The sequence below is a fragment of the Geospiza fortis genome, unplaced genomic scaffold (genome assembly GCF_000277835.1).
Source record: "Geospiza fortis unplaced genomic scaffold, GeoFor_1.0 scaffold614, whole genome shotgun sequence".
Classification (NCBI taxonomy): domain Eukaryota; kingdom Metazoa; phylum Chordata; class Aves; order Passeriformes; family Thraupidae; genus Geospiza; species Geospiza fortis.
Window position 1 is genome coordinate 871,208 of NW_005054488.1, and position 26,356 is coordinate 897,563.

The 26,356-nt window shown below is 41.4% G+C and overlaps 1 protein-coding gene across 1 annotated transcript in view; it reads right to left on the reverse strand.

Moving 5' to 3' along the window:
* CTNNA3 (catenin alpha 3) overlaps positions 1–26,356 on the reverse strand; it is a 417,013-nt gene that overhangs the window by 119,543 nt on the left and 271,114 nt on the right. The window contains exons 10-11 of the mRNA XM_005428499.2: positions 25,558–25,650; positions 4,410–4,566 (exon numbers count right to left, since the gene is read on the reverse strand). Of these exons, the coding sequence (XP_005428556.2) occupies positions 4,410–4,566; positions 25,558–25,650 (250 nt within the window). The remainder of the gene's footprint in view (positions 1–4,409; positions 4,567–25,557; positions 25,651–26,356) is intronic.

Here is a 26,356-nt window from a genome sequence, read left to right on the forward strand (position 1 = left end):
AGGGAAGCAACAAGCTGGACATCAGACAAAACCCTCTCACTGTCTAATGACTTCTTACCCACTATTTGGAATGAATTTACCTTAGAAAAAATTAATTCAATGAAAAGAGCTGAGGCAATTGCAAGGGACAAAATGCACTTTAGACAAATGGTATTTTAAGAAGGTATATAAAAGGGCAGAGGGCACAGACTTCACTTCACACAACTGAAAAGCTTCTGGGTCATTTGTGGACTGTACCTGAAGACACATTTCCTCATACACTAGGAGGAATGAGAAAAGAGATGAACAAGGAAATGTTTTAATGAAAACACGGCACTTCCCTTGTGGCTAAAGAGGAGCTACTATTAAAGGCATTTAAGCATTGTCATGTTATAAATATCACAGTGAGCAGAATTCCAGACAGCATTAGGGAGGCTCAAGAGAAGGTCCAGCTGATGAAATAATCTTAGTTTGGGCAAAGACTTTAAGAGAAGGACACAGAAGCAGTACAGGGGTCTGTCATGCAAGCTTTTCAAGAAGACAACAGAAAGGAAGAAAAAATCACAGGTCCTGAGAATTTTGTATATATAACACACTTCAGATCTTACCTATATGGTCCTTGAAAAAGTTAATTCTGGGACTGAAAGATCCAAGCCTTTTCTTACCATTTTTCTAACACATGACAAAATTGAAATACTTAATAATTGCAATTAGCCTGTCATTGCAATTACACACCATCATCAGGAGCAGAAAACATACACACAAAGGAAGGAAATACTGATATTTCAGATTTTCTACCTACACCCACTAGGTTTACTAAGGCAGTTTTGAATAAGAGTATTAAAATAACACAGAAGAATCAACACTAGGAAATGAGCCTCAAAGTCTGTTTCAGGCTAATTGTATGAGAGAGAAGACACAAAGAGTCAGCTCACAAGAGCAGAGGGTTGAGGATAAAACTTCAGATTTACCACCATGAATGCAATTACAAGCAGAACAAAACCAGTTTCCTGGAAATTCATGCATCAAATGCAACAGCACATTTTAATTTATGAATCTGTGACTTCACATCATCATGATAAATGGATGACAGTAATTTTTTAACTTAATGTCAGTGGGTTGTAAAGATTAACACCCACATTCTTCCTTGCATAAATTAACTATCCAAAACCGATAGGGTGAGACTGATTCTCTGTTCCTACAAGGTGTAACAAATCTATGAACAACAGTATCATAATTTATAATGTTTCATAATTACAATGACTTTTTTTTTTTGCACAAGTCATTAACTCTTGCTTTCCTTTGTAAGGAACAGACCTCCACTACAACTCTTTGCAATCAGACCTCTTTTTCACTTGTAAAGACTTGATTTCATCTTTTTTGTTCTGTAGTGCTGTTTTCCTTTGATTATAGTACCATATAACTGGCAACAATAAAACACAACTGAAAAAAGATCCAATTTCAAGAAGATGCATGAATCCGAAAAGCAAAGACCAATACAGAGAAAAAGAAGAGCAGCATTTTGTTTATTATTAGATGTCATTTCTACAAACATTAAAAACAAACAACAACAAAACAAAACAAAAAACCAACCAAAAGCAAAACAATAAAAAAAAGCAACAAAGAAAAAACAACCAACCTTCCAAATGCTCACAATTCTCCTTCCCTCAGTGCCAGTGGGACAGGCAGGATGGTCAGAAATAACTGACCTCTCCATCAGTCCGAGAAGAAATTTAAAATGAACTTTGAAGTAGGCAATTCTCTTGTATGATGCAGAGTTCTGAATCACCAGAACCTCCAGGGAAGGTGTGTTTACTGTACTTCCTAAAAAGTGTCCTGTAACTCTGAATGCAATTCTGACTCCAGGATTCATCCTTTCCCCCCCCACCTGCAAACTCAGCAGCTCCAACTCACATGAGTGAGGAGCTGACATGCCAGCACAGCACAGCTCCTGTTTTGAAAGCAATCTGATATCTAAAAAGGTATTTCTTGCCCAGAATGCCCATGTTGGCATGAGAATTACAATACTAACTCCTGTAGAAAAACCAGGGCTGTTAAATACCAGTTCTGGAATTCCCTTGTCTCAAACACAATGCAAAATCCTCAAAGCATGTTACCTTCCCTAATTACTGAGTGATTTCCAAGAAAGGGCAGATACCACCTCCTATTCCACTTCTGACCTTTCTATTTAGACAGAGCAGTGTGTGAATGTTTTAATCCCTCAGAACACACAATGGTGCTAATACCCTGAGGAGTAAACCAAGTGTGGTTTGCACTGCTCCTTACAGTTACTCCTAATAATTACTTCTTTGTACACGAACTAGTAAAATAAAACCTTCCCAAAGCAAACAGGTGACATTGCCATTGAGAAACATCTTCTCAACAGAGCCCTTAAGAACAAGCATGACACTTGAAGTTCAAACAAATTAAATTAACATGTGCCAAAGGGTTCTGCCAAAGCTTACAGAAGATGTTCTGCACACAATTTAAAGGAAATATGGCAATGTTTACCTTTCTTGGACCTCGTGGCATGTAGGCCTACGCATCAGTGCTACCTGAATTCGTTTCTGCTTTTACTTACTGCGAAATAGTCAGTTATTTAAATATGTTCAACTAAAGAATGTAAATACACTAAAAAGCCAGGAGTCTTCCCTGAAATGAGCAGCTGCCCAATGATGGATTTTTCTTCTACACAATTATTATTGGAATGCTTAATTTTATTCCTCAAGTCCAAGAAATTTTGGGAAAAAAAACCCTGAAATGTGCTATTTTAATGAATCATAGCTGTATAGATAAAAATAATCATTTAGCTCAATAAATCTGACAGAAGATTTTTAACCTGCTATGAAATCTCCCGAGTTTTAAAGAGATTCATGTATTTTATTCATTAGAAATTGACTTGTTTCATCTCTTTATTAACAGCTTTAGCAATACCTGCATAAATTTCAGGAAATCTCAGAAACAGGCAAGATTTGCACTATAAGCAAGAGGCAGGTTCATAAAGCACTTCCATCAAAGGCTAACTTACACAGAGAGAAAATAATTCTCACGTTCTGCTACTCTGTATGAAGATGCTGAGATACACACAGGAGAGAAACTATGAATAACTAAGCCACACTATTTGCACTAAATTCTTCTACACTCAGACCTACGTCCATGCCAGGTACACCAGCTGACCTTGTACAGCAAGGAGAATTTCCCACCCCAAGGAAAAGTCTCTATCCCACATCAGCAGACTCACAAAGGGCCTGAGCAGCCATCTCTGCCCATGCTGGATGCACTGGAATCTCCACATCTGACGGCAAGAAAAACACCCTCACTCACTGGGACTCCACTCAGCAGCTTCCAGGCCCCACAGTGATGACACCAAGCAAGCTTTAGAGCAATGAACACCCAAACACTGCCCCTTTCAGGCAGGGTCTACCCTCACATTTAATGAGCAAAGCAGAACTTGGCAATGTGAACTCAGCTGTGACTTCACTTACAAGGGTTTTGAACTCCTGACACCTGCAGAACTACTCATGTTTCCTACTGCTGCATGAACCAAACAGTCACAGCTAATGGAACTAAGGCCAAAGGACATGCCCAAAGAGAAATGGGCAAGCACAGGGCCCACTGACCATATGGACACACAGAAATTGAACACATTTAAGGCACATGAGACAAACTTTTCCTTTCCATGTTTTGCTACTTTAAGAGAAAACAAAAAAGTAGAATTATACAAATTTACATGTGCTTCACAATACAAGGATTTCTAAACTAAGCATATGAAGGTGTATTTTAGCAGGATCAACAGAAAAAACAGGCACTGAGCAACTGAAATGCTTTTGTTTTCCTCAATAAGGAAAGTGAGACAGCGAGGGCAGAACCTCACTTCAGAACTGGGATTTTTACACTGCAAAAAGTGAAACAACTGTTTTCACTCTTCTTTTTAAATGATGAAGACACTCACTGCTTCAGTAAATACAGTTTACTACCCAAGGCCTTTTCATTGAAGAGACCTGTTAAAGTATATATGTGTGACAAATATCTGTGACACTGAAAATTCCAGAAATTCTACTGTGCATTGCACAGGAACTGGAACACAGGGTAGCACAAGAACCTCTTTAAGGTACATGCACAGAAATATGCACTTCCTTTCCTCGGAGACTTCTCACAGCTGCAGAGAGGATTTGGAGCTGCAGAGGTAAATGAAGCTGTGGGGATGGAGAAGTGCACCCCTGTCACACCCACCTGGTCAGCCCCAGGGACTTCTGCCCAGCTCTACACCATGCACAGCAGGAACATCCACTGGGTGGGGGTGTTTGAAACAACAGCAATGCTTTCACAAATCACTGTACAATCTCATCTTTCACTGGTTTCCTATTGAAAAGTGATGAAAAATTTTCAAAGCTTATAAAAGAACAATTGGATTCAGAAAATTATCATACCTGACACAGCAAGGAAATCATCAATACTTGTTATATCATCCACAGCCTCAGTGAGAACACGGATGTGATTCTCCCACGTACTCCTATACATCTCCATGTTGTTTCTCACAACTTGACTTTTTGGTCTGGCAGCAAGAGCTAAAGCAGCATTAATGACCTGTACCAAAAACAGACAAAACCAACGAAATAATTATTTCTTCAGAAATTAAATCTTATGTTTTATTTAACGTAGCAAAGTACCATTCCTGTTCTCCAAACAAAAGTTTGCTCAGCTTTTGATTCTCTTCTCAAGCAGAAGCATCAGTCAGATGTTGCTTAGGCCAACTTCCATTTCAGCTTCATAAATTAAGAAGCTGATGGAAGAGGACAGAAAAATCCCAACATTTTGCTTTCTGTTGGAAAATCACTCTTCCACTTTGGAGGATATCAAATACAAGGAGGTTTTCACTCACACACTTATCAGAACAGCAACATCATTTCAGTTCTGAGTTTAACATCAACAGCTTGCTATGGAGTATCTCCACAGAGAGAGAGAACACCAGCCTCTGCCACATAAAAGTGGGAGGTTTTTCCAGAACAACAGCTGTGTCTTTTAGGACCAGAGGTACGGGACACAGCACATATTACAGCTAGATAAAAGCAGCAGTCTGGTTGTGCTCAGTCAGTTCAGACTATAACCAGAAATTATATCCACATGAAGAGATGTCATCTCTTTCAGAAAAGACTAACTGAAGGTGCTAACACTGGATCCCAAAGTGATTGTTTCTACCGATACTTCTTCAGTCAATTAGCTAGAGAGGCTTTTTCCTAATATGGATATTTATTGATGTTATATGCATAAACATTTTTAAATTAAACTAACACATATGCCGGGTAGAAGCTCAACATTCACCTTGCATCTCCCTTTTTTCCTTCTGAATACTGCTTATTTATCAAGGGGGGAATGATTTCAAGACAACCAAACACCACGCAAAACATAGGGAGAATAAAAACAACACACCCTTGTTGCTGAGCATGGCAGAGAATTAAAAAGCACAGGAAGAGCAACAGGAAAAGAAGAAAAAAACATCAACATCCCAATTGAAATATATTACAAATTATCTTTTGCTTCCTGAAAAAGAAGGAAACTGTTCAAGTTGCACACTGGCCCTGAAAAGAGTAATAAAAAGATTTTGCAAGATACTTTAATAGACTAGAATACGCTGGTGCAGTAACAATGAGAATTCTGCCTGTCCTGTATTGGTCAGCTGGGTTCCTGACTTGGTAACAAACATTTGTTACAGTACAGGAAAACAGCTCTGATACTGCCAGAAGCAAAAGGCATCAAGGCTGGAATCAAACAGGCAGCACCTATGCGCTGGGGGACACGTTTATAAAAGTGGGGATGCAAGTTGTCACTAATAATTGTGCTGGTTTTGCATTAATTGACATTTGGTGAGGCAGGAAGATGCCACCCATAGAAATGATTTTTCTGAGAGGAGCTGCTGAGAGCTTCCTCCGTGCCTAAAAACACCAATCAGCAACTGGTTTTGAAGACTGACACGTTGTTAAACCACTAGAAAGCTGAACACACCCTATGAACACAAATGTTAAAAATGAACAAACTCCAGGAAAAACTCTCTATCCTCTGGCATCTGGAGAGAAAAGTTCTTCCCTGCTGAGGCTGGGAGGCCTGCAACAGTGACTACAGCGCTTCAAGCTTGGAAGGGCAGAACCAGGCTAGGAGAAACCCCCCTCTGGGGTTAGGGTGAGAAAAGCCTCCCTCCCCTAAGCCTCTGCGACCACACATTAATGTTTTAAGTTTTATTGGCTCCCCCAGTTGATGCGACCCCCGTTCACCCCCTTTTCAATATTAGCATTCCCCCTATAATGTTCTCTCCTTTCCTGATCCCTTTGGCTCTCATTTACCCGCTGCTCCACCCCTGTTGCCTCATTGGTTCCCCTGCTTTACTGCACCATTTTTCCCCGTTTCCACTGGCCCTCGTCCGTCAGATCCACTCCGTCTTCCCCTTACTTTATCCCAAGTCTGCTTTTCTCTTTGTCCCTGTACCCTCTTAGAATAAACACCATTTGGATCTCCCAACAAAGACCCATCCTTGCTGTATTTGTTAGCTCCTTTTCAGCCAGCGTGCTCCGCGCCCCAAAAGCGCAGGTTGCTCAAAGGGACTTACTGAAGTGCAACACTTCCCTTCCCCTCCTGGCCCGGTGGCTGAGCAGGGCAGGGCAGGGGGCCCCAGCCAAGGCAGGGCCGGGCAGGGCCGGGGCCCAGCCAAGGTAGGGCCGGGCCGGGCCGGGGCCCAGCCAAGGTAGGGCCGGGCAGGGGAGGGGCCCAGCCAAGGCAGGGCCGGGCAGGGGAGGCCATGGGGCCCCAGACAAGGTAAGGCCGGGCAGGGGGGGCCGCGGGCCCGCCGCGCCCCCCAGCAGCTGCAGGCAGGGGGAAGGGAGAGTCCCGGTCTCACTGGCTGCTGAGGCCAAGCCTGGCTGTCACTGTCATATTTTCTGGAAAAATCCCCTTGCCCAGGATTTTCTCCTGGGAAGCTGAGAAGCCTCAGCTTCTCCATTTTTTGCTGCTTTGGAATGAGGTCTGGAGATTGTTTTATCCAACACATGAGTTGTTTTTACTTAATGACCAATCACCATCAGCTGTGTCAGACTCTGAGGAGTCAGTCACGAGTTTTTATTATTAATTCTTTTCTAGCCTTCTCTGTCTGTACTTCTCTTTAGTATAGTTTTAGTATAGCATTCTTTAATATAATATAATATAATACTCAATCAGCCTTCTGAGAACATGGAGTCAGGTTCCTCATCTCTCACCTCATCCTGGGCACCCTCACAAACTGAACACCCGGCCGCTGAGATCCCGGCCCTCCCCACAGCGCAGCCACTAAAAAACCAAGGCAGCTCTGCAGCGTGGGCAGAAAGCAGCCCCTGGCTGGAGCTGGGCACAGCAGGGGCTGGCAAACAGCCGTGCCCAGAGTGGCTTCCCCGTTCTAGCCCGGGCCCTGACATTGTGACACAGCCCCAGTGCTGCCTGAAGTGCCATCCCCATCACCAGGAGTGCTCCAGGCACCACCCGGCAGGGATCAAGTCCCTGAGGGATCACCATCTGCAAGTCCCAGGTGAGATCTTAACTCTTTCAGGGCCCAAATAAGGCTTGTAGACCTTCAATCCTCCCTCGAGTGAGAGAAAAGGACAGAGTGAGGACACGTAGAGGAACAACACGAAGACACCAAGTTCAGTAAAGAAAGAATCAAGTCCCGTATGGCAGGAAAATGGGGAGATGCCTTAAGTTAAAGCTGAAATCCTCTTGTAAAGCTATGGAGAAGAATATAATTGACACATCAGACTCTTTTTCTCTGTAACTCATTGAAAAGTATGCGGGATGAATCATTCAAATTGGAAATACGAGCAAAGGTATCTATACTAAAGTAAGCAGATGTTGAAGTAGCTGTGATCCCATGAGAAGTTTGAACAGAGAGAGAAGAGTGATGAAAACCCTGTGCCCCCAGGGAGAGAAGACGACCACCTCTGTTCCCAGAGATGATTTCAAAGGTAGATAAAGAGAACTTTTACTCTTGAACAGCTCATCCTTAAAACAGTACCCCATAAGTTGACATGGCCCATAAACACAAGTGTGAGAAGGCTGCAGAAAGATGGGAGGGACTTCACGATTGCAGATTTTCCAGGCAGCTGCTATTTGTGAAGATTAAATGCTACGACGGAACTGTTTCTTGTGGAGAAGTCTCCATAGCATGGCAAGGGACACTCCCCTCCCTAAGTGAACTGAAGAAAGGTTATTTTTACTCTTGAACAGCTCATCCTTAAAACAGTACCCCATAAGTTGACATGGCCCATAAACACAAGTGTGAGAAGGCTGCAGAAAGATGGGAGGGACTTCACGATTGCAGATTTTCCAGGCAGCTGCTATTTGTGAAGATTAAATGCTACGACGGAACTGTTTCTTGTGGAGAATTCTCCATAGCATGGCAAGGGACACTCCTCTCCCTAAGTGAACTGAAGAAAGGTTATTCTAGAGGTGATAAACTGACTGAATTGTTTCTGTACATTGTTGGTGGGAAAGAAAAGGTTGTAGGGGGAAGGAGAAATGTTGAAAGTTTTATTTTGATTCTTATTATTCTGTATTTTAGTTACTATTAATAAAGTTTTCTTTATATCCTTTTAAAGTTTTCAGCCTGCTCTGCCTTCCTCCTGATCCTATCTCACAGCAGGAAATGAGTGAGTACATTCTAGTGAGCAGACTGGCATTTAGCCAGCACTCAGCCCACCACATTATTTGCTGCATTGGCTGGGAAATCTCAAATTGGCAAACCAAAACAACTACAATAATTTTTCTAATTCTAACTCTAAACATTTGAAAACGGTGGAAAGCAGGTTTCAAGCAGTCAGCACATGTATTTTTGTCCAAATTATACTTTTTGTTAGGATGCACAGCACACCCAAAAATTCAGTGCCTATCCCTGTACAGCTGCATACAAGGTATCACCTCCACTTTCTCTATTTCAATAGCAATACCCAAGATACATAACTTTCCACAGGCAGTGCAGTATATAAATCCCATTTCTGTTTAGCTCTACAGCAGCTTCTCCAACACTTCTAAAATTAAGAAATTTGTAGGAGTTGAGGCTTTAACTCCTCATGTGATAGGAATTCCTATCAAGTGTGATAGGAATGAGGTTTTCATTCCTATCACACTTGATCCATTTTCACAGGACCAATTTTCTAAGCCAGGGGCTCAGAATTTCCCCTCAATAATTCTTAGGTCACATTGGTCCTGTTTTGACTTACCACACTGACTAGTTTAGGTTTTGAAATGTGTCCATCAAGACTGAAATACTGAACACGTGGTTTCTAACTTCTCTGTTTGAGCCCCTAATTAGACATTAACTGAAAGTCAAACTCTATTTCTTCTCAAATACAGTAGTCTTTTTCTTACTACATTTTCTTCTTTGTTTTGGCAGATTTACCAGGTTGGCTCTGCCAAAAGTAACAATGAGACGGTGCAAAAAGCTGTTCCACTATCGGAGCCAGCATCTTTTATCTCACCAAAGATACAAAGAACCAGCTTTTGTCTCACCACAAGCAATAAAGAGGTGAACTGCTTGGGAAGATCATCAAAACTTACACAATGTAGCCAACTTTATCAGATGGGTGGATTTAGAAATCCTTATGACTCCAGATAGCTCTGGAAAAAAAGTCCTGAAGCCTGCAGTAGCTAGAGCCCAGACAGGTGGGCACCCTGCTCTGACAGCACAGAGACTGCACTGGCACATCCTGTGGGCTGAGGCTGCTCAAGGGCTGCAAATTATCACCTCTAACCACCTCAACAGCACCAACCAGATTTCCCTCAGGAAATCTACAGCTACAAGTGAAATCAGGTCCATCCTACACAATGACAGCTAATCCTGAATTAAACATTAAAGGTGACACTGTTCCTTATGGTTCCCCTCGTAAACTGCTCTAACCCTTAATGTCCTATTAAGAAAATACTTAATTTCCCTTTATGTGAACATGGCTCCAGAAGTGTGGAAACAACTCAGAAAAACAGCCCATAGAATAATTCAGACTGAAAGCAATGAAAACAAAATCCTGTCATATCTAAATTGCAGAGCACACTACAGACCCCGTATGTCTTTGTCCTGCCAGGGAATCACATCAAGGTAGGAGACTTTTGGCTAAGCACAGATCTACAGTGAGCTTTGTTCTGTCTGGAACTGTCCCAAAGCATGATCCACATGTACTGTTCAGGCTGTGTACTCCCAATCTAGCCCAACAAACTTGAAGACATACATTATCACACAAGTAAAATGGAGATTTTAAACCCTCTTCTCCCGTAAAAAGAAGGAAAAAAACAAAAAAGGAAAAGAAAACTTCACACTGGGACATACTCAGACTCACCAACAAGAGACCAAGTAGAAAATGTCACTTTCTTAGGCTTCATGAGGTTTATTAGCTTTTCTACTTCACTCCAACTATCCTTCATGGTGTAGATTTATTTTTTTGAATTGGCCTCAAGAAACAATGAGAGCAAAACTCATCAGAAGTCCCTGTTTCACCACTGCTTCCTGATCTAAAATAAGGTTAACATTTGTTACTGGCTAATTAAAAATAGCTTTATTCTACCTTATTACAGCATATTGGGCTGTTCAAATTCCATTATTACTTTTTCCCCATTTGTATTCCTGCACACAAATACCACAGTTCAGGTTACCAGAAAGCTGCTACTACTCCTGCTCACTGCTGGGGCATTTCACTAGGAGCTAAATTACCAGTTTTCAAATAAATCCTTGGACTTGTGAGCAGAACCTAGGCGAGGACAGCATGTGCTATTATTAGCTTTCCTGCAGTAATAGCCATATGTCCTCATCAAGTGCAGGATACATCATACTCTATACGTTCCGTCAAATGAGAACCAGTCTGAAGTTTAACAGCACAGGGATTACACAAGTTGGGAGAAGCTTGAGGACACAACAAAATGATGACAGTAATAAGATCCTCCCTTCTACTAACTTCTGCACAGCCAGCTGCTACATCAAAACACAGGTAAACTAAAATGGAATCTGAGGCATGCACAGGACAGGAAGCTTTCAGGGACATACTCCTGGGCACAATGGGCTAAAACAGGGTGAGTGGGGGGTGGAAAAACAGAACACCAAGACCACGACAGGCCCACAAGCCCAAACCTGGACACTGTTCACATAGCCAGCTCAAGACTGGCACAGTTACTCCTTTATTGCAGAAGTAACAATTTGGGGACAGCAGACATCCATCCTGCCACAGGAGGCAGGGAAGCCGTGTTCAGTGAGATGGTGCCTTGAGGGGAGGATAAATCATCCAGCCCAAGGTCAGGCAAAAGGAAACAGCCCAAGAGTAAGAAGTACATAGGCAGGGTTGGATTAACATTACCAGAGAATACTTTTACAGTCTTTCAATTAAAAAAACAAGGTAAGAAGCAATGGCAAATGTCTGTTACGACAGTGACTACAGCAGAAGAAAACTAGAAATTTCTTAGAAATTAAATATAAGGATATTCTGAATACCAAAAACTGTTAGCCTGTCTAACCAAAACAAGGAAAATACCTTAATTAATACTTTGGGGATTGTTTGGCAATTATCTTTCTTTCCAGCTGAACAGGAGCTGGCCACCCAGCTTTACATTCACTTCCACATCCAGCAGACTAATTCCCAACTTAATTAGGTGGGCAAATACATCAACTTGACACAGTAACAGCAGAGCCAAGTTCAGTCAAATATTTTTCCGATATGCTTGAGAAATTTACCTCCAAGAACAGAAGGGTCAGTTCTGCCCTAGTGTAAGCTACTACAGCAAAGCTGAAAGAGCTCCCCCCAGGACAAACCCCTTGTAGAACTTCACCAGAGTTTTCCTACAGTAAGGTGAGACATTGTAGCTCCGTATTTTCTTGCTAAAGGAAGTATAACAGGATGGTCATATTCAAGGTGAGCAGTACATCAATTTGTCATTTGAGTCTGTCATTTCTAGAGATCAGAATTCATGCCTTTCTTTAAAATCAAAACTATCCTGTGCATCTTACACTGACTCCAATTAATTTATGTAATGTGACCAGTTTCTGAATAAGATTAATTGAGGTATATACATGGATAACACAACAAAACACAGAAAACTGGTTTCTGAGCTTTTAAAAGGTGGATCTTTTCCAAGCTGTTAGTAAGTACCTCATGCTACATCACAAAAGAAATTGCACTACTTGGGACTGTAAGGAAGAAAACTCATGTCCAGCTGGTTTTGATGGAAGAGAATCTGAGGTTTTTCTTCCTTCTTTCAAAAATGATCACCTGAACATCTAAAATCCAGTCCTGCAGCTGGGGTGGAGTAACATGCTCATCTTGACACAGTCTGGGAAGTGGCTGGCTGGGGGCAGCTCTGCTGGAAAAGGACCTGACACCCTGCTCATGTCAGCAGCACTCCCCAGTGACAGCTGACAGCACAGCCAGCTCAAAGGGCACAGCCACGGTGCAGAGAACAGGGGACACCTCTGGATCACACCTGGAAAACCGTGTCCAGTTTGGGGCTCTCTGATACAACAGAGACAACAATAAGTAAGGCAAGCTCAGCAGAAGGTCACCTAGAAGGTTATGGGCTGGAGCTCTTACCCAGCAAGGAGGGACAGAGATCTGAGCTTTTTCAGCCTGAGGAAAAGGAGGCTTCAGAGGGCCCCAAGAGCAGCCCTTCAGCACACAGGAGATGACAAAACCAGCACAGACAGGCTCTTCACAGCCATGCATGGTGGAAGGGTATTCTGACAGCAGGCAGAGGGAGGAGCTGAAGACAGATGGCACAGATGCACACAGGAGCAATTTCACACCAAGGTTAGTCACGCTGTGGAACAAGTTGCCCAAACCGTTTGTGCAGTCTCTGCTCTTGGACTTTCAACACTTGACCAGTCAAAGTTTAGAGAAAGGTCAGAGTTCAGCTTGAAATTGAGCATTGAAACAAACAGCTGTGAGCAAAAGGCTGTAGACATCCTAAGGGCCCTTCCAACCTGCACTACTGTTGTTCTGAAATGCAGTTATCTGTAACTCTGTGATAAATAGACATCAATTCCTTCTGGGGCAGGGTAATCTAGGAAAGGTAACAGAAATGCAAACAATGCAATGAACACCATGACAGGATTTCCTAGGTCACTACTAGGATACAGTGGTTCTACTAAAGAAACCACAGAAACATGCTGGCAACTCTGCTATTGTTGCTCTTTTAACACAAAATTGTGGGGAACTTCTGCCAAGCTGTGCCTGGCATGTCTCTTAACACAGCAGGGGAGCTTAAATATCCAGATATACCCAAGCTCTGCAAAAAAAGAGAATCTATTTTCTGCTAAGTCAAAAAACAAACTTGGAAGCAAAAACTCCCACTATAATGGAAAAAAGGTGCAAGGATATGTGACACTGTTGCTTTGGCATCTGGCCTATAAAGCAATTGCAGTAACACAGATCTGAAAAACCCATAACAATTTAAAGCTTTGAAAGCTGAATATCTTGTATACAACATATTTAATCATAAAGTGCATTTCAGTCAATAGAAATAAATAAAATTGAGGTCGTGTTGGTAACAGCTCTAGACAATACAGACACAGTCTACCCAAGGGCTAAGTGCATTCCAGGAGTAAATAAATTACTGGCTATATTTGTTAATAAAACTGACTTGAATTGCTTGGTAAATTCAAAAACCCCACTGGAAACAGCTGAAAGGAGATGCAGAGTAAAGGGAGATTATTTAATCATTATATCAAAAGTGACATATGGAGACAAAGCAAGACTGTACTTCCACAAGAGGCTTTCATCCATTTCTGAACATCAGAGAACTTCACCCACAGCCCTCTCCTCCCCTCACAACATCCCAGAAAATGCCACCTCAGCAGCATTATCCAGTCCTGATAGTTATGAGGAGATAAGTGTACAGGTGGTACATGACCATAAAGTTTTACATTATGTTCAAGATTAAGACACCTGCTGCTTCAGAAAGAGACTAAAAAAGCCAACAAGAAACAATGATGCAATAAGAACTCAGCAATCCCTAAAATACTAAATGCAGTGGTGAAAACAAGTAAGACAAATCATGACCCAAGATAAAATTCTGAAGTCCTATTTGCAACCTCTGCTTTAGCAGAACTAGTATTTAAAGAACATACTAGATTCTTTCTCCTTTCCCACAATTTAAAAAGCAGGAAGGAGGGATATCACTCAGGGCATGTGGTTTAACCCTGAACATACTTGACTATGTTTGGTAATAAGTTTGATAAGTTATGTATGAGTTGTTCTGAGAATATGAGGCAGCTTGAAGCTCTGCAAAAAACCTCAGTGAACAAAGAGTTATATTACCTCACCTTAAAATCTAGCAAAAGCCTTCTTGACACCAACAATTAAAGGAAGATTAAACTTCTACATGGTTATTAAAAGCTACTGGCCAAGGAACTTGTGACTAAATTAAGAGCACACAGGCTAAGCAATCCCTCAATAACAAACAGAACTGTGGGCAAGGGGGTAACCCCACAATTCTACAAACATTGTTGATCTGATACACCAGGTAAGAAATTAAGACAAAATTCTGCATGGTTTTGTCTCCTGGTGTCTGGGCAGTGGCAGCCAGTAATACACAGAAATATATTATTACACTGGGATAAGATTTTTGTATTTTATGAAAACAAATTGTGTCATTTCATTCAAAAGCAAACCTTCCAACATAGTCTAGCCCTGCTGAGAGGCATGATGCACTCCTCAGGAACAAAACCAATCCCACACACACCAAGCATTCCTCTAAAGCCCTTCCTACCCCTGCACACATCTGTGTTTTGGCTTTACTTAGGGACTACATGCACATTTCTGAATGAATTTGAAACCCTTCTACAGAAAAGGCACACAAAGTTATCTTTAACAAAACAAACATTCCCATTATTTCAGTTTAAAATGTCACAAAAGCACAAAAGAACTGACAATGTAGTTAAATATTCAGTATTTACATTTGAGTGGATAGTCACTCTATTTTTTGGAGACAGACATCAGAATAGGCTGAACACTTACAGACTGATTCTTAAGTGGATCCAACAGCACTTTCCTTCCAGAACTTACTTCACTTGACCTGACAAGTGTAGCAGACAGCAGATCCCCAAATACTGGGCTTTTTTTGTAGGTCAGATTTCAGGTGTCTGATTTGCATGGAACCATAATTTAAGTTACTTTTGCTTTGTTTTGCAGTAGTGAAACTCAAGTAAGGAGAATAAACATTGCTATTTCTGCCTTTCTGAATGCAGTGTCTGTAAGTGACCCAGGGAATGTTTTGGATAGGATATTCAAAGGTGTGGGGATGGACTGCACAAATTCCCTAGTTTATTTCAAGAACCAAAAGTGCATTTCTTGACTCTTTATAAAATCACTGCTCCTCCAACTGTATTTTTTGTATTAGCTATACACCCATGATCCAGGATCTCACCTAGGATCCAGCAAATCATAACACTGGGCAATTACTTTAATTTTAGCTACAGTTTGAATGTTCTAACTAAACAATTACTTTCTTGTAGCCACAGTTTGTATACATGGGAACAATTAGATTCTGCTCAGAAAGCCACAGAACACTTCACCCAAGTTTATCAAGCCTTGAGCAATGCAGTCTCAAAATCTTTATTTTAAGATAAGTACATTCTTAAAATGGAAGCTTAAAATAATCCTCAGGACTTACTGATACATGTAAGAAGAAATTTTTAAAAATCTGAGTTCTGCTTATAATGGTTTTGAGTATAAAATAACAAAACAAAACATAGTGGAAGTCTTATCTTCAACAGTGCTCCATCCAGATCTGGAGCTCAGCTACCTGCAGTTCCCTATAAATGTATTTACCTTTGTGTTCCAAGCCTCTTCATGCAGCAAAGCTTTTCAGAGATGTAAGCCTCTTCTGTGTTTTCTTAGGCTGTGTAAATGCTCTATCAAAGCACACCAGCAGCACCAGCTACATTGGGATAAAACCTCTCCCCACTGGGCACAGCTGGGTTTGCTGGTCAAACTGGGACGAGCCATGCAGCCACCAGCACACGGCACACTCCCACAGCTGTGGCACAGCTTCCCAGCACATGCAGGCAGAGAGAAAACTCTCCAGGGATTTACACAGTCTAAGGACTTGATCTCAAAAGGTGTTCAGCATAAAAAGCCCCTGTGTCTAAATACAATCCCCATAATTATCAATCAAATTAGCTGCATACTAAAATTACAGTATAAAACTGAAGCTTTTATCATTAACCTTCTGTTTATTGGATTTTATACCCAAGTAAATCTTTAGTCCAATTTATAATGTAATGCATATAAAATAGAAAGGTCCTTATGGACTATTCATTCATGTACCAAACTTGAGAGAGATGAAATAAAACTGTAATGAAACTGGAACAATTGCACTGTAACTACACTACAGCCACAGTCCTTGAGTATTTGGTAAGATGAACACACATATGGATTACATTTATAAACTGGCAGGGGGGAAGGACAGCAGTAAAGCTTAACACGTATGACACAACTATTGCCTCATGTACATTTTAAAGTACATTATACAAAATCCCAACCAAAACAGCACAGGAAAATACAAACAACCTCCTACAGGGCTCCATCGCTGGCTTTACATCCAAAGTCATGTGTGCTCGTTCTGATGTTCTTCCTACAGCCCTGTGGTCAGAACACTCTCTACTGTACATCCTCTTACTGTCAGAGGTCAATTAGAGAAACTCTCCTGCACAAGAAAACAACCACCATCCTGTTAGCCAGGTCTCATTTCAGCTCCTGGATGTCAGAGCTACATGGGATAACAGTTCCATATTCCAGAAAGTTACAGAAAGGGGCAGTCAAAATCCAGAGTAAGGTTATGGCATCCTAGCCAAACATATTGTCCACATCTTTTCCTGCTAGAATGTCAATACCAGCATGTGTGGGAAATAAAATATGAAAACCAACACCACCAAAGACATTTATAGAGCTCTTAGCAAATGCAAAATTATCTACAAGTACACATCAAGTTGCCTGTGTAGCCTACAAAATCCCAAGAATAGTCTTGAAAATACTACAATCCCATGATACACACAGTGGCATGACCTCATCTGAAAACTGAAATTTAATTCCCATCAATTCATCACGTAAAGATATACTGGGGGGGAATTAGCTTGGTAAACAACACCTGAAATTACTGTTTGCAATAGTAGCAAAAGCTTTATGACACAAAAAAAGCTTTTCTAACTCAGAGTAGCAAATTAAGACTCTGCCTCCTTGTTAACAATAACGCACAATCATCTAACAGATACAGGAAGGAAACCAACTGCTGCTGTATTTTACTGTTACTTTCATAGCTGCTGTGACTTTTCCTAATTACTTTTAATTAGGAATTTAGTAAAGCAGGCAGTCAAATTGCTAAATATTTTTGCAAATATGAATGCAAAATGGAACACAGAAAATCCCCTTGCAGATCACATTACCTCTCTTTGCTCCATGTAATGACATTATAGCATTGTAGTTTGCACTCAAAAATCATGAAAACACAAGAAGGGTAGTCATTCATTGCCTTGAATTTGATTACACTCCTGTAAAACCATTTAAAAGCTCTTTTTAAAATCCTGGAAGCTCAGAGCCATGAACCAGCCAACATTTGTAAGATTTGCCCTTTCAGCCCTCTGCAGGTCAGACACTCCACAGACTGATGGAATGGTAGTGGCTGGAGGGGAGTGCTGGGGCCAGCCTGGCCCAGGCAGGACCACACCCACAAATCCTTCAACATCTTCTCTCAGAGCTGTGCCAGAATTTCCCCAAATCACTGAAGTCTGACCCTGCACAAAGGGCAAGGGAATAGTGTGCAGGGAGTAAAAATGAATTGCTGTGCCTTTGCTGTCAAGCTCGTGCAGAAGGCAGCAGCCATCTCCAGAAGGCTTGTTCAGCAGCTGCAGCTGCTGGGACAGAGGCACACACAAGGACATGGAGCACACAGCCCATGCTGGCATCAGTGCAGCTACACCAGACTCATGTGCACCTCACCCACTTCCCTAAGTGCTTGCCAGACTCAGTGCTTCCATCTGTTCCTCATCTACATCCCCAGGTGACTGCAGGGTGCTGAGCACCCACAAGAATCCCCCTCACACTGCCAGTATTCCAGCTGGAAAACATCTCCAGGTTAGATGTAATGCTGGTAACAGAGATGCACAATGCCCCAAAAAAAGCCATGTCAGATGGATTCATGGATTAGTGATTTTAGCTCCTTGCTTCAACAAGAGCAGTGAATTCCCTTGTCAGCCTGTGCTATTTACACCTCTCTATTACTGCATGCTACAGCCACTTACATTTTTGGCTCTTTATTGCTGCCCATCCCTGTCTTCCAAAAACCATGTAAGACTCCATCTCTTAACAGTGGTATTGTTTTGGTGTCCTGTACTACTCTAAGCTTTCCTACCCTGCTCCCCAGACTCAATAGGTTCTTTACCACAAGAAGTCTCTAATAATGATACTTTATTGCCATTCTTCCCCTTCCTGGTATTTTGCTGTTGAACAGTCACCAACAAAATGTAGCATCTCTAACTTATAAATCCAGAAAAAAAGGATGATGTTGAGGAGATTAAAAAAAAAACCTTTCTAGGAAAAATACTTTCAAGTTTTAAAGGCAACGGGAAAAACAAATTGTTTATAAAACATTCATAGCACTATGGTGTAATATAGCAAATGGCCTCCAGCAACTTTAAAATCTCAATCAGTCTCATGTCTTATGTACACTGACTGCAGGTGAAGGCAAGAAGAGGATAAACAGGACAGCTTCTGTATTGCTACAGAAGCTGAGGCTACTCAGGGTTTGTATTTTTGTTTAGTATTACAAGGTGAGAATTTGTTGAGGATTCTAGTCTAACATAGCAGATGCTGGAAGATGAAAGTTAAGACTGAAAACAACCTCAAGGCATTTTGTAGTCAATTATTCTCTCTCCAAGTACTATCATAAGTGAGCCAAGCAGTCACAGCCAGCATGAGACTTTCAGGGGAACCTAAGAGTAACAGTGGGGGAGAGGTTCCCCCCTTTCAAACTGTTATTAGAGAAGTTCAAGCCAAAACAAACATCTATGTGCACAGAAGCATAAAGTACTGCGCCTTCCAACACATGTTGGTGTTCCACAGCTTTAGGATTCATAGTATCCCAATAAGCTTGCTACAAGGTTTAGAAAATGACAAACCTCAATTTGCATAAGCAAGATAACGTCCTGCAAATACTAGTGCCAGTGCATTATGCTAGGGGATGTAAGAAAGGTTTTTCCTTGTACCACTTTCAGTCTTTGCCATAGCCAGACGTGGTTTTGTACCCGCCCCTTCAGTGCAGCCTGCCCTTGACATGAGCACTGCACAGCTCTGAGGGCGCAGGCTCCCTCCATCCAAACAGGCTCACACACCACTGCTCCCACTGGGGACTGCACTAACAGCTTCTGCCACACCATGTCTGCTGATAAACCAGCAACAACAGCTCTCCACCAATCCTGGACACTGCCTTCTGTCACCAAAGCTGTGGCACTGCCAGCTCAAGCTGGCGTCAGGCAATGGCTCTGCAGTGCCACCAAAAGCAGCGACTGCTCCCCCAGACTGCCCTCACTCCCCTCCCTTGAGTGCAGACACAGCAAAGGGCACTGGGCAGCTGGCCTGAAGGCAAACTCCACCTTCCTGCTTCCCAGGGGGACTCAGCAGCTCCTGACCCACACTGCTGAGCAGCTTTGGGACTGCTCCTGCTGCTCCTGAGGGCAGGGCCAGAATGAGGGCTGGGGAGCAGGGACAGGGGGGAGTCTCCTGCAGCACTGGTGCTGTAAACCAGACCAAGCGGTTGTGGAACCAGGCTGCATGAGAAGGAACTAAACACAGGAGTGCTCAAGTAGTCCACCATAAATAGCAAGGTTAATGATGAAATCCTCATCTTCAGCAGCATTGTGTGTGAACTTTGCAACATGATGAAAATCTACATGAAAACCATCATTTCACCAGACTAACCTTCCTTTCAGAAATAGTACTAAGGCACAATACATACTTTTAACTAAATTCTCCACTGAAAGGCTGGAGATGATACCTAAGAAGTCCAATACTGTTGGATACTAACATCTGTTGTCTGCCTTTTAAGCAGATGGTAGAGAACTCACTGATTTACCATGTTCTCCCCCATTACTTCTGCCCTGTATCTGAAGGAATTTGTATTAATACAGATACAAAGAGATGCCACAAAGATGGCTCAAGCAAGAAGATGAAACTGTGGTTATTAAAGTGATGTTGGTGAAGAGTCTTGATGAGGCTAAGAAAAAATCTTCTTCAATGTTCCCCACTATTTAGTGTGCCAGAGCAAATTAAAAAATGGATGATTGATTTTTCTCTCATGAAAGAGTAAATATACAGGAAATGCAAACTGCTAGCTTCAAAAATCCACAGCATCATAAAATACATACTTGAACTCCAATACCTGAAAAATGCAACACATCAAAAGTCCTGCCCACTGATTAGCTATCAAGTCTCATTTTTGTGAGCAAGAATTTTCATGTTTGCTATTACCTATTTCCTAGAAAATTACACAGAAGGAAATAATATCCATTTGTCTGTATCAACAAAAAAAGGCAAGACAATTTAAGTGTAAATCCATGGAAAGAATTCTTTAGCTTTTCTCAAAGGTAGAGCTGAATTCCTCCATCCATTTTCGTAACAGAAAAACACAATATTTAATTTTGAGAAAAAAATTATAGGACATTCACACGAAAGCTTGATCAAAACTTATAAAGCATAACAAAGTCACAATCATTTTCTAAGAAAGCAAGCAGAGAGCACACAAGCCCTGCTTGGGAAGCAGAGCTTCTCAAGTTGGATTTGTGTGTGTGGGGCACAGAGCTGTCACTGTTGGGCTGCTGAAGGCTTCCATGACACTTTGCACCAAACTGGAGGCCATGGCTGTACTTGGAAGAGCAGAGAATGCAAGTGGCTGCTGCACTGGAACGGAGATGCTTTGCCTGGATCCCTTCTGCAGACACACACACACACACTCTCCAAAAAACCCCTCAATCCCTCAACTCTAGGTTCTGTGGTATTTCTGAATATACTGATAAATGCAGACAATTTCACATGACCCTGAAAGACACATGACAGGCTTAATATTCTCTGCTAGCAAGATAGGAAAGAAAGCATCACTACAACAGGGCTGAAATTAAAATTCAAAGAAAGGAAGGCTGCAGGGTCTGGTTTCTTGCAAGGCTTGGTGGTTTTTGCCCTTCTCAGTGCAGGTACACGTGTGTCAATAGAGAAAAAGCTCTATAATACCAAAATACAGCAGTCAGTTCCAGACTGTCACGTTGGCATTGAAGAAACAGATGAATTATGCCGGACAAGCCAAATACAAAATGTTCAAGACAGCTGTCAGATCAGTATTTCAATGGTCTGCAAACATGTGTATAAATATATTCCCACTAATCAGCTCAGCATCTTCCTTACTCCAGTACCTCTCTCCATGTTACCTGAACTGCCACAGTGACTCATTTGAACCCCTCAGGGAAATCCCCAGGGCCTCGCCCTGAGAGGACACACCATAGAGTCTCCACCTAGGCTGAAAGAGAAGACTTCCCATGGAGCCTCTCAACATGGATCCACCCCAGTTTTCGCTCCCCATCTGTTCCTAATTCTGGTGGTTTCTCCTTTCCCTGTTTCCTCACTGGTTGTGGCACCCCTGGTGGCCAGCCCCATCTCCCCTGCAGGGCAATGCCCTTTGCAGCACCCCCGTGCCCTCAGACCATTGGCTGCTGACCCCACACTGACCCCTGTGCACCCCATGGCCAGGTCTCTTGCCTGGTTTCCCTTTGGGGCGCTGCAATAAACCTCGCAGGAACTGACCATATAAAGGCCCTCCTGCCTCTCTTGGCTGAGCTAGCTGTGCTGAGTGGGGTGTGTGGACTTGCCTGAATGCTCACCCAAGTGGCTTTTCCACAGGAGATGCTCATTGGGAATTGGGTAGCAGCATCCACCACCTAAACACCACGCTGCTACACACTGGTTTATCACAGAGCAGGCAGTAGTAAAAGCTACTAGCAGCATATTAAGTTCTAAGCAGCAAGAAAAGATGGCATTCAAAATCACAGCTGAATCCTTCACAACTGTGCCAAGTGTTACACACTTTTCATTAGTTACATAGAATTGCTTCTCACCTCACTTTATAACCAGATGGTTTCTATCTATCCCTCAATACTTCAGAGAAAAACAGAGCTCACCAAAATATTAAGATCCAAGGTTCTGCTTATACCAGTGCTTACACCTCTTCTTTAAAATATCCGGTACAATTTTCCATAGGATCAAATGACTTCCAAGAATTTTTTTATCACCATCTGAAGATTAAGCTAAACCATGAACATTTGTTTGTTTTTCTTGCATTTTCCTTCCTTCCATGATGTTCCAGTAATTACCCTGTGCCACTCTCACTCTGGTAACTAGCAGCAAGCTCCAGTGAGAGCTCCCTTTCAAAGGAAGTGAGCCTAAAATTCACTGTTTCAGACACAGCTCTTCTAAAATATCCCAAATTCCCTGCTCCTTACAACTCTCCTGGGATCTTTATGCTAATAAAAAGGCTCCAGGCAGAGCCCTCTGACACACTGAAGATCATCTTAGCTGTCGCCTTAAGACCACCACCTCTGATCTCCACTTGGACACAACTGTTCCAGTTTTAGGCTCAAGGACATTCTTCTCAAAAGCAGCAGCTCAGGATTTGAAAGCTGATCAGACCATAAAAATGTAAAAATCTATGAAGAATTTAGATAGAGAAACCAGATTCTCATCTGCTTATCTCTGGTTCCCCACAGGATAGTTCTCCCTCTCTATGTTAACAGGTTTATCATTATTATCAGGTATTCCAGAGGACTGTTAGAAGCAATCACAGTCTTCCCCAAACACACCACTGAAATGAAGCACAGGAGTAGCAAACCCAAAACAGGTATTAGCCAAACAGCTCTACAGATTGATAGCCTTGCTTTTAAAAACAAAAGCTTGTTGGTCCTTTCCCTTCCCTTTCTTTCCCATGCACTCAGCTGAAGTCAAGATTCTGCTGACACACCAGGACAGTAACATGGATTCTGAATACAAGTGACACTGGAGATCTTACCTGACAACACCCAATTCTCCCAGCCAAAAGTGAGTTATAGGAACAGAAATAATTCTTCACCAAATCATATGCAACCAGCTGTTCATTTTTTTATTATTATTACTGATTGAACACTAAATTAATTTCTCATAAAACATTCATAACATTCCAGGACCATTATGTGTTTTGCATTGGCTCCAATATAAATGCCCAGCTTATTTCATTTGTTGAACAGTCAAAAATATTTGTTAATAATTTCACTTGACAAAACAAGAAAAGGTTTGTGGATGTGACAGCCTGGTCAGAGAGCAAGAAAACCAGGTAAGTTTTCCCAGAATCAGCTTGTGACACTTTAGGGAGTTGAAGATAAACAATGATCGCTTGTTATTATAAACAACCTGCAGGTGTTGTTTTCCTACTCAGTGTTTTCCTGGTTTTCTCAAAGGTTGTTTGTAGGAAAGGGGCTTTGTTAATCAGGCAATCAGGTGCAGTGTACTGATTAACTGGCCAGTCTGGTCTGTGTGTGTCAGAACAGTGAATAAAAGAGAGAATCCAAAGTCAGGGGGATGCTGTGCAAACCTGTCCAAAGCCTGCTGGTGACTCTGGGTCTTTCTTACTCAACAGCAACAAGGCTCCAAATCAACCCTCTCCATTTTACCTGCAGCAGATGAGATGTATGATGCATGATTAATGTAACAAAGCCAAAAGGCTTTTCTCCAGTGTTTGCCAATTCTGTAGCTGCCTTTTCCTCTGTGCTCCATAGGAAGTTTTGCTGTCAAATCTGCAAAACTCCCAAGTGTTTTCTGCAATTGCTAGAGGGTTTTTTTGGTTGGTACTTTTTGGGGCATTTGGGGTTGGGAGGCTCTATTATTATCAGGTTTCAATCCATACCATGCTTTCCTTTAATAAATATTTTGTAAAGCACATAAAATACCTTTTCTTTCACTCTGAAGATTTAAGGGCATTGGGGAGTTCTGCATGTGAATTTCCCCACTCTGAACTGTAACTGATATGCCTCACAGGGAACTTAACAGATAATTATTTTCCCTATGGAATGTTTTTAAATGATATGGCATAATCTGGTGTACTGAAAACATGCAGGAGCCTTAATCTGCTATTTCTTACCTAGGTAAAAAGCAAATTGCTTCCACAGGGCATGGTCCTTATCTGAGAAAGCAGCAAATCCTGCACAATGAACATGCCACTAGTAGTAATATAATCTTCTATGTATTCTACATTCTCTTTTTAGTCAGATCTATAATCATCAACTAATTCACCCCAGTTTACCTTGAGGTTAAACAAAAGGAAAGAAACAAACCCAAGAAACTTTCATTTTGGCATAGGAAATTAAAAGCCTAGAATCTTAAATGAAGAAAAATCAATATTTTAGTCAAAATTAGATTTTAAGAGTTTCTGGTATCAAACATGGAGGTTTCAATTTCAATTAAAAAGCTGTATTGGGATGCATAATAATCCATTATAAAAGTGCATTATAAAAAGACCCCTGGAGAAACAAAGAAGCTGGAAGAAGCCTTCTTACAAATCCAGGAACACATTAAATCACATACGAGTGTGATCTGAAACACAAAACTCTTCAAGTTTTAAAAACAGACATTGAAACTGAATTATTCAAGAGAAAACATTGGTTTGTGACATTTTCAGAACATCACACTTCCTTGACAGAAATTTTTCATTTCTCCAAGATTTGCATTTATTCAACAGGCATAAAATGGACTTCTCAAGCTTGCCATTGAACATATTAATATTTGCTCTTCAACTTTTATTTCAACTACGTTACCACAAAAGGGTAAGAATACTCATGCCACTGTGTAAACTACAGTGTTCTCCACAGAACTAATGATCTTGGGATTATGCAGCCTCAAGGCTGCAACACAGATTCTGCAGATTCACAGGAATCAGTGAAATCTTTGCTCTAAAAGATCTATGCTTTCATAGTTTTCATATCTCTGTAACTCTGAACATGACAAAGTGAACACATTTTTGGTACTTAATATCTTAGAAAAAGTCTATCTGTAGCTGTGCTTTTTTCCCATTCACTTCCTTAAGATGAAAGTTCAAGTTTTTAAATTGGTGATAATCAGAGGAATTCATACTTTACTGTTCCCTTACACAAAAACCAAAACAAGTGGTGAGTCTTTCAAGTTGAAGGTCAAAACAGGTACTATTTCAGAGTGAATTATCCCAAAGTTTTCATGTTACTCATGAAATTGCTCATTCAATCAGGTGTTTCAGAAACAGAGCAGCACATTTTTGCAATTGCAGTTTTGAAGAACCCCCAGCCAATACAGACTATGAACCATTTCTATGTTAACCACAGAGCAGATGAACAGACTGCCTAAGTATTTGCATTTATCGTTTGGTCTCCATTTGCTACGCTGAGCTGTGTAAATGGAATGTGAAGTTAGACAAAAGGAACACAAGGAAACGTGCATTGTGTGACAACAGCCTAGTGTATGTGACAGTGGGAATGAAGTGAACACCTCCTACCTGTGGGCACAAAGTCTCAATGTGATTTGCTGCCATTTGGACAATTTTCGTTCCATCTTCATTTGTTGACAATGAACAAGCAAGATTGGCCACCTTAAATAAAATAAATAGACTTAAATTAGCAATCAGCCTTGTAAGCAAATATTCCTGCTCAAACTTCAAACCTGCCAAAAAACATCTCTGCTAGAAAGCCTTCATTCTGGGGGAGAAATATTTTGTCAAAGAATGTTTTTGAACAGGGAAGCACTGCAGGAGGGGAAAAGAGCTGTGGAAAGAGGTGACAGTGATGAGAAATCTTACCACCTCACCCCAATTTAGGCTCAGCAGGTAACAGCTGCAGAGTGGTGTTTAGAAAATAGGAGGAAATTTCAAAGTAAGAGCCTAAGGTTTCAGCAGATTGCCTGTGATCTTGCCCCTTAATTTTTCAGAGCCCTTCAAACCATAACCAGCTTTTACACTGTTCTTTTAAACTTACTTTTAAGACCTTAAAGCTCAAATAAAATTTATCTTGCTGTACTTAAACACAAAATAATTTCTGCCCTGAGCTATCAACAAATTATTCTTTTAGTGGTATGGTTTTCAACTGAAATGATCATATCATACAACATACACAGTGCAACCAACAGTGACAAGGTATATGGAAACTTGAAATCTGTGAAAGAACAAATCTATCTTCTACTATAACATACACCATAGAGATACAGCTTCCTTTAAAGTAAAAATCTCTTCCACGATGCTCCACAAGTTTAAATGGATGAAGGAGAAAGTATCTCACTGCAAATGAGTATCAGCAGGCTGA